Source organism: Notothenia coriiceps, unplaced genomic scaffold (assembly GCF_000735185.1).
Source record: "Notothenia coriiceps isolate Sejong01 unplaced genomic scaffold, NC01 NC01_scaffold00001470, whole genome shotgun sequence".
In the NCBI taxonomy this organism is placed as follows: Eukaryota; Metazoa; Chordata; class Actinopteri; order Perciformes; family Nototheniidae; genus Notothenia; species Notothenia coriiceps.
This window is the reverse complement of record NW_011334171.1, coordinates 144,176-153,567: the sequence shown is the minus strand read 5'-3', so window position 1 is coordinate 153,567 and position 9,392 is coordinate 144,176. Positions and strand designations below refer to the sequence as shown.

The 9,392-nt window shown below is 42.1% G+C and overlaps 1 protein-coding gene across 1 annotated transcript; it reads right to left on the bottom strand.

Moving 5' to 3' along the window:
- Positions 1-7,448: 7,448 nt before the first annotated feature.
- On the bottom strand, positions 7,449-9,118 carry bhlhe23 (basic helix-loop-helix family, member e23). The gene has a single exon (XM_010790257.1). It carries the CDS (start codon positions 8,772-8,774, stop codon positions 8,088-8,090), a length of 687 nt encoding a protein of 228 aa, XP_010788559.1. The 5' UTR covers positions 8,775-9,118; the 3' UTR covers positions 7,449-8,087.
- Positions 9,119-9,392: the final 274 nt, after the last annotated feature.

Below are 9,392 nucleotides of genomic sequence, written 5' to 3'. Positions count from 1 at the left end.
GCACTTGTCCACTTCCTGACAACGGCCTTCATTTCTCAGCAGAGAGGGACTATTCTGTTGGAATTAAAACCATACTGCTAGTATGCCACAAAGCTTTAGGACAATATTTCCTGTTGTCCTTGAGCAATTTTATATAAACAGTGCATTCGGTTTGCTATCCTGGCTCCAAAATGGTGGAATGAGCTCCCCATTGACATCAGGACAGCAGAAAGCTTACACATCTTCTGGCGCAGACTAAAAACTCATCTCTTTCGACTTCACTTCGAGCAATACACTAACAAAGCACTTATATACTATTAAAGTACTGGCTTATCTAAAGCTAGTTGAGTAGCACTTGAAATGGTTTGGCTCTATGAAACCTGTACTTATATTCTGTTTTCTTCAAGTTTGAATCTTCTTGGTCGAATGCACTTATTGTAAGTCGCTTTGGATAAAACCGTCAGCTAAATGCAATGTAATTCAGAAAGTCCTTTTTGTTGTGTTGCAGCCTCATGCTAACGTTGTTTAAATGAGTTTTCCCCATCAATCTACACTTAATGCCCCTTAATGATAGAGCACAAACTGGATTTTTATATTGTGTTATTTAAAAAAAAAACTGAAATATCACATTGATATAATTATTCTTTTCAAACGTTTGGCTAACACACTTGAAATGAAGCTCTTATTTCTCTTGATCAGCAGATTTCTACCCCTTGACTTGAGCACACCTGTAAATTCAAATAATTGCAAACACCTGTCTATATAAGATCTCACACAAAACAAACCCTGTGGACATGGACGGGTTTGGTGTTTTATTTTAGCCATCAGGCTGCACAATCAAGGTTTAACCAAAAATAACCTGCACTGTATTTTCACTTTCACTTACACTTGCACCTGCAGATATTATCTATCTTCACTCATATCGGTAAAGCAGATGCGAAGATTAAAGCAACATTATAGACTTGGATGTCTGAATGCATTATGTTTGGTTTGGGTGTAACCTTCAACATTATAAGTGGAATTTAACAAAGATGGATTAGTAAATGGAACATTCTTCCAGGCAGATAACAGATAAAGCTATGTCATGAACAATGCTCAAAAATGAAAGCAATGCATGCATTGAAATAATGAATTTTTAAATTGAACAACATTTTTTTGTATGTTTAGAGTCAAATATTTCAGTGGAAAATGTAAACGTTACCATGCCAGGTTTGAATAATAAACAGTATATATCTTTTTAAAAGCTTGTATTTGTTATGCTTCAGTTGTTTTTCATATTTACATAAATGACATGTGGTCACCAAGGTAAAAGCATTGCTCTAAATATGTCCATAAGGGTTTCCCGATGTCTAACTGGTCTTGCCGTCTGCCACTGGGAGGATTAGGCAGGCTGAGGTGGCGGGGTGACCCCCTTCCCCTGATGTTCACTCTCCATCTCCTATTCCCACTCTCTACTCCTCATTAACATCAGTAACAATAATCATCTGAGAAAATAATCATCAGCTACATTCATACAGTTCAGTACTGAAGCAAAGCAAACTTGTAATGTAATGTAATGCAGTGTGTGTGTGTGTGTGTGTGTGTGTGTGTGTGTGTGTGTGTGTGTGTGTGTGTGTGTGTGTGTGTGTGTGTGTGTGTGTGTGTGTGTGTGCGTGTGTGTGTGGTCTGTGTGTGAGTGAGAGAGAGAGAGAGAGAGAGAGAGAGAGAGAGAGAGAGAGAGTTAAGCCTAGCATTAGCTTTGCTCAGTTTGTGGGTTTTCCTCCATCAGCAGCAGTATTATTTACATGAGTCCCAGCAGGGGGCCTGATCCTCGGCCAACACTTTAGCTGGTTACTCATTGATATTTTGACATGACAGTTTAATCTAGATTTAAATATACAAGTCACACAACATGCTCAATTTAACTTATTTTACTAAGTTACATAGAACATTATCATGTAACTTATCATGTGTCTTTTAACAATTTCACAAAAGAATGTACATGATTTGGAGGGATTGGATTTAAGCTTTACAATATTAATTTACATTTTTTTAACAGTGCAACCTTAATTACTTAATCCTGTAATCCCCTCCCCCCCCACCNAACTGTCTGAATCTACACAAATAGAAGAACAATTCCAACTATGTCACCTGATTTTCTCATTTTCATTATGTTGTGGCATTTTTAGGCACCAGGCTGCAACATGCTGAACCCCCCCACCCCCGCCCCCCCCCACTCTCTGAATGAAAAGACAAGATTAATGGCACTTCCTGTCGCCGACGTTCTCTCGCTAGCCTAATTAAAACCATTGGAACATGCACGTGGCCAAGGATCAGTGGCTTTTAATGAGGAGCTTGTGTTGCAGCCTGGTGCCTAAAAATGCCACAACATAATGAAAATGAGAAAATCAGGTGACATAGTTGGAATTGTTCTTCTATTTGTGTAGATTCAGACAGTTTTAAACTTCCCTTTTATTAGGTCATTTACCATCACCTTGACGTTACTGGCCAGTCTTTTTATTCAAGTGCGTCATTAGTCTCACTCACACACCAATCACACACACAAACAGGACGAAATGTGTCTTCATTTTCTGTGTGTGTGTGTGTTTATGAGTCACACTTGCTGCAGAGAGGATGGTCCCGGCTCTGCCTGTCACACCTTCTCCGCATGGAGGATTATGGATGGCCAATTACATCGCTTTTGTCATTAATTAATGAGGATAACGAGCTCCCCCTGCTCCCCACAAAACCATGGTGCTCCTCAGCTGGTACTGAACAGGGAGAGGGCTGCTGGGCTGTGTGTGTGTGTGTGTGTGTGTGTGTGTGTGTGTGTGTGTGTGTGTGTGTGTGTGTGTGTGTGTGTGTGTGTGTGTGTGTGTGTGTGTGTGTATGACAGAGAGGGAGAACAGAATACAGAGAGTTGTCTATGTGAGTGAAGAGGTTATGGTGTGTACAAAAGGCTGAACAGAGAGATGATTGTTGACCCCAGGGCTTTGCATGTACATTTGTCCAGCGAGTTGAGGTGTGTTTGCGTGTAAGTGTGTGTGAGTGTTTGCTCACCACCAGTCCTCTATCTGTGGGGGCCATTACAGAGATTAGGCAGTGATACAGTAACGGATGCCCCCGATTGTCAGCTCGTATCCTCTGTCAAGACAACAAGCTAAAAGGGAGAAGAATGAGAGTGATGGTAAAGGGGGAGGGATAGTGGACGGAGGACAAACATTGAGGCATGTTAGCAGGAGAAAAGAGAAAAGGGAAAATAGAGGCTTTAACAAAGAAAAAAGGAATTCTTGAAAACAAAACTGGGACGTCATGGGATCTATCTCCAGAGTGGCAAAGAGCACCTATGTGAGATGGTGAGCCAACGAGGCCCTGAACAGGACATCGTATTCAACAACTCTCCTCCGTTCCCGCTCCCTCCCACCAGTCCCAATTTGGCCCCTGCCACACTGTCTGGGTTTAGCATGCGTGGTGTCAGGTGCCTTGTGGCGATAGGCAAAACGCTTTGCCTGACTGCCATGTTTCGAGGGTTTGCGTCAATATGAGCAGAAAACACAGGCTCACACAAACACAATGCACTAACACATAGACACATACAAACAGACGTGTTCCTCTCCACCCCCCTTTAGACGTCTGATTAACGAAATGAAGGGCCCCGGCCCATCCTGCTGCACTTGCAGCAACGTCGCCCCGAATCACATGGCTCCTCGGAACCAACTGACTCACCCGCTCATCGCTTCCGACAAGGCGGGGCTGCGAGGGACGACAGAGTGTGATGTCATCGTGGAGCAGAGAAGTTGGGGGTCATTGGGTGGTGGGTGGGTGGGGGGTCCTTGCAGTGCCACCGCCGGCACAAAAACACTGAGGCACCGTCTCTTCTTTCACATCCTAAACTCTACTTCTACCATCCCACATGCACACTTGTTTAACTTCATGTTTATCCCACCTCCTCACCTCTCTCCTTAGTCATGAACCTGCCAGAATCCACCAAATCGTCTGTGTCACTTGGCCTGCAAAGCCACAACTATGCTTCTGTGAGCAAATTTAGAAAGAAAAATACAAATCTAATGTTTTATAAACCTCCTCTATCCTCCGTTGTAAGCATAATCAGAGCTGAAGCATGCTCATTCTCCTTCAAGGCCTCTGTTGTTAGTACAGTCTGTGCAGGGCTGTGTGTGTGAGATGAAGTGCAACAATGTGCACCAGACACATGAGCTTGCACATAGAGAGAACTTAATTAGAGAAAACAGCGCTGTCACATGCATTAGGCAGAGGTACACACTTAAGGGCATATGGTTTTAGTACTATACCATCGGGTTGGAGAAAAGCACACAAACATACCTCAGAGCTCCGAGCAATGCTAATGAAATCACTCCCTTTCTATCCCACTGAGAGCAAACACAAATGTTTACAGACATCACACAGTCTGTCCACACTCTGCACCACACTGGGCTGTCGTGAGAGAGGTGGTGCACTGACTGTAGTGCTGTGTGTTTGTCTGCATAAACACACAGTCAAAAACAGACCAACGGTAAGAATAAGCAGCATGATTTTCTTTGTTATACTGTTTCTATATAATTGTTTATTTCATCCTATTTAGTCTTAATCGTTTTAGCATTTATAACCAGTAGGCCTTTATAAACATTACATTTTAAATCACACACTATAACGTAACTGAAGTGTTCATTATTATATTTGTCAACAACTATGACTCCTGTGTGCAGACGTATAAAAGAGAATGAATGGCAATTTAATGAAAAGCAGTTGTAGTTGTGTAAAACATTTCCTTGCAGGAGAAGTGGTCATTGTTACAACAAATACTGTACATTAATCATTCTAACAAATGTCCTCATCTCTGACACACCTACAAAAGTGGGTTGACAGTTTAAAATACAATAATTATTTGGTGTTTTTTAAAACCGTTCATGGAACAAATGCAAGCAACAGTGTGACAATAACATGACATTATAAATGCATCTATAACTATGACCGTCTTCAATACTCCACATGGATGAAATTGTATTTTTTGTGAGAAGCGGACAGTGATGATGCAGGTCAAAATGTGTCTTGGTTCAACAATTCAATTAGATGCTATTGAGGGTTTGTTATTAGGATATTTTAATTGTAAAAATGTTTCTTACTCTGGGAATTGTATCGCATTTATTTCTATCATAATTTTGAAGACGTTTTTTTAATTACTGCAGCGTTTAAGTGATTTGGACATGCTTGCTTGGTGTTTTTATTTGTATATATCTTGACGCACATGGCAGACTTTCTGCAGGGGCATGCCCAGGGCATATTGAGGCATTGAACTGTTCGCTTTGTGGCATCCAAAAATATATGTGTTTGATCAATTATTATTGTATCGCTTAAAGCAACTTCTTGTATGTTTGTTTCAGTCTGTAATGCAATATTATTGCTTGGTATAACAAATTAATATGTTTCTGAGCGTTTTCATTTATCAAAACACTTAAATTAAATGTATCTGCTGTTTTGATTCAGATAAAATATGCGACAAATTCTGTATTCATTAAGAAAAAGAAAAATGTAAGTACTGTAAGTACCTTTCTCTACCATCAAATTAAAAAAACACACACACCTATTTAATTATATTGTTTCAATACTCTGCAGGCGTTCATCTCGGGAATGCAAAATATACAAAGAAACTGAGCTGACACATCCCTAAACTACATAATTATCTCATTACGGGGAAAGATGAAGATGATTTGTAGGCTAAAGGGTCAGGAAACACCAACATGTGACCAGTAGAATCACAAATCTGTCTTAATGTATAGATTCAGCCTACATGCCAAATGACACAGTGCCACCATGTACTCTGATGGCCATTAAGATAATAAGGTGACACAATAAAACGTATATTTCAGCAGCTTGACATTAGAGGCCAACAGGGAGGGAAAGTGACCACCCAACTGTCCGTGCAAAAAGGCAACCACCTCATTTATGGCAATTAGGATGTGCGGAGACTGATGGAGCGCAGGGCCCTCACATCATCAGCAGCATTTGTCACATTTCATCCCCGCTGCCCTGAATGTCTCGTGGGGCCTCAAACAAGACATGTGTCATCAGAGGGCCAATTTAAGATGCCATGGGTGGCCTGCTGTTGTGACATACAGCTAAATTGTAAGAGAGAGACTGGGTGGATCACTTAGTCACTCTCTGACTAGCATAAATAGGCTGGCCTGATCTACATGTTGGCTCTTATGTATTCAAAACATGTGTAAAGAATTACATAAATGTAGGCTAATAGAAGAGGAGCCCAAATTAGATTGATAGCAATGTGTTATTTGTGTCCAGTACATTAAAAACTATTATAAAAGACAGATGATTTTAATGACAAAACTTTGTGGAGCGGGCATGAAAGGGATAACATGTTTGCTGATTTGAGAATTGTATGTATATCATCTGATTCAGTACTCTGTGAATTCTATTTAAAAAATAATTTCCACTCCACGGTGTTAATTTGCAGGTTATACAAACATTAGAAGAAATGCTTTCCGTTATCAAGCCAGGTATTTTTATTTCAAAATCCTGAATTTAAAGTTTCTAAAAAAAGAGCAACAAAATAGCACCAACATCCTCCAAGACCATCATGGACACATAGACCAAGAAAGTGTCCAGGTAAAGGTTGCTAAAAAAAAGATATTTCACAATTAGGACACCATAATCACACAGAGACATGTTTTCAGAAATAAAAACCACTACACTATGACCAACTCGTTTCTAAATGCATCCACTCACAAATCAAAACCTGCAAAACAAAAGTGGCCCTGTAACGTTCACTGCATTAACTCGAGCAGGAAGACAGGAGCTGAAATCGTGTTAATAGCTGTCCACCATGTAAGAGCCCGCCAAGGAAGCCTGCATCACCCAAATACCCAGAGACAGGTCCTGGGTGCCCGGGGCGACTCTTGCGCCCTTCCCCTCAGCGCCACCGACCCACTGCGTGCCAAACGGGCCCCACCAGCCCGTCTGAGCTCGGGTAGACCCAGTGCCTCGTGTCAGAGGCATCTCATGCACGAAAGGAAAGTTGCCAATTCATTTTGGGAGGGACACTCAGAGGGTGAGAACTGGAAATCAATTTGGCGGCGTGAGAGGTGACTGTTTAATATTCAGATTTTTTTTTTTTATCGGTCCTCGGCTGCAATTTACGGTTAATTGTCATAGTTTACCTTTTTTCAAACACAGCCATTTTACATTATATGCGTTAAAAGTGTATCAAGGACTCTCATTACGTTATATACACTCCATAACTCTACAAGCAACATGACTTTTTCTGAAATCACGATTTTAATTAGCTCAATGTAGATAATATAATGTATGTCATTTTTTATAGTGGTCCTTATAGTGTAGCCTTTACACGTAATTTAATGTATTCTCAATGTAAAAAGAAGCTGATAAATTGTTGTTGAAATGAAGCAAACCGGGTCAAAGCATAGATATGTGTTTTAATTATAAAGACATATAAACAATATATGAAATCCATGTTGCAACACAACCAAAAACGCTTATTCAATGAATAGGCTGTAGTTATAGCTATACACATTAGAATAGCCAGGCTTGGAGCATTTGATTTTTCACAGTTGTACAATCATGTGAGATGTGCAATAATTTAAAACAATAAAAAATAAAAAAAACGTGTCAAACACATCGTTTCATCCAATATCACATTGTTCCTTCACATAGCATCAGTACGAGGGCAGTCCTTTCATAATTGCTGTAACCTATTACATAAAGGTCGAGATTAGGTCGCATATCTTGGCATTTCCACATTTCATGTTGTTTTTGTTGAATGTTGCATAGATTACAAATAAAAGCTGATAACTTAATCTTCCTATAATGTACATCAACTCATAATTTGACATGGCCTGTAGTGTTTGTAAAGTACGAGCGAGAAAGTCACTTCATCTTTTAAGTAGGCCCAAAATGTTCATTTGTAGCGTTTGTTAAATCTGAATGTAACGTTGCAATATAATTACTTAACCATATTTCAAGATTATGCATTAGACTAAACTTGTTTAACTTTCCACAGAATACAAAAAAAACTAGTGGGAGAAAAACCGACATGGGTGCAGTAAAGGTAAAAGTTCAGGAAAGAGAATTAAAGTAGATTAAGGCTTGTCGTTGCAATGTTTGAAGAGACTCGACGGTGTCCCGGAATAAGTGGTGCACTTTTCGGCATGGGTGGCAAGAGCAGAGCCCGAAAATGGGTAGACAGCAGCACCCTGTCCAAAGGGTGCCAGGGCGGTTGGGACAGGTGACGTTATGGTCTGTCCCTGGTTCAGGTACGCAACCAGCCGCCTCATCTCCTCCAGAGCCTGAGCCTGCATCAGGATATAGTTCTTGGCCAGGAGGAGAGTGGCTATTTTGGAGAGTTTTCTCACCGAGGGGCTGTGGGCGTAGGGGATGACAGCGCGCAGGCCATCCAGTGCGTCGTTCAGGTCATGCATCCTCCTCCTCTCCCGGGCGTTGATGCTGAGCCGCAGGGACCGCTGCTCCTTGGACTTTTTGCCGAGGGGCCCCCCGGACTTATCGTCCCCAAATGGCGAGCCTCTCTTCCGCGACTCAAGCGAATCGAAGCCGTCCTCGTCGTCGCTCGTGTGCTCTCCGCCGCTCTCGTTGGACTTCGTTGTCTGCCCGGAGAGGAAGTCGGTGGCCGGTGTGAGAGGGAACCGTCCGGGACTCCCCGCGATTGTGCCGGGGCCGAACCCGAAGGCTGATTGGCCGTAGCGCTGCGTCAGGTCGAGGAGCGCGTCGTTGCTGATGGACTTGAGCAGGTTCTCTTCGCTGACATTCATTTTCTCTTCCAGAGCAGTTTCTGACCAGGAAAAGTCTACTCTTCCGCTTGTTTCTCTATCCTAACTCTTGTTTTGAAAACTGTATTCTGTACTCACGTAGTTCTTTCCAAGAGTTGCTGTTTTCTAGGAGTTTCTCTCTTCTCACTCCTTTCCTCTGTCAGTGTAGTGACTCTTCAAGAAAGAGGCTGTGAATCTGAAGCTCTACAAGCTTTCACCTCCTCTGTACTCTGCGCTCCCCCCTCGCTGCGCGCAGAGCCCACGTTCAACAACACTTCTCTAATTGTGCTCGGTGAGATCGGAGCGCTCGTGTCCCCCTCGTACGGTCGGTTTCCTCTCGCGCTTCTTTCGTGCCCTCCCTCGCCTTGGGCAGATTGTGACTCGCGCTCTGCCCTGCTCGCAAGTTAGTAGGAGCACGAGGCCCGTCGGGATTATCCACCCGTCCAATCAGGGGGGCGTTTTAATTAACTCGGGAAGAGCGCGAGTCTACTCCCAATTTCAGTCATAATGTGATAATTGCAACACAAACTGACACGCTGCCCAGCCACACTGTACAACCCATTTCAATCTGTTTTTGTGTGGTTATTTTGCTAAACTCAAAGTTAATTTATATTCTTACTA

What these genes read in the sequence shown, in the direction of transcription:
- bhlhe23 (XM_010790257.1), bottom strand. Translation starts at nt 8,774, where the DNA reads ATGAATGTCAGCGAAGAGAACCTGCTCAAGTCCATCAGCAACGACGCG.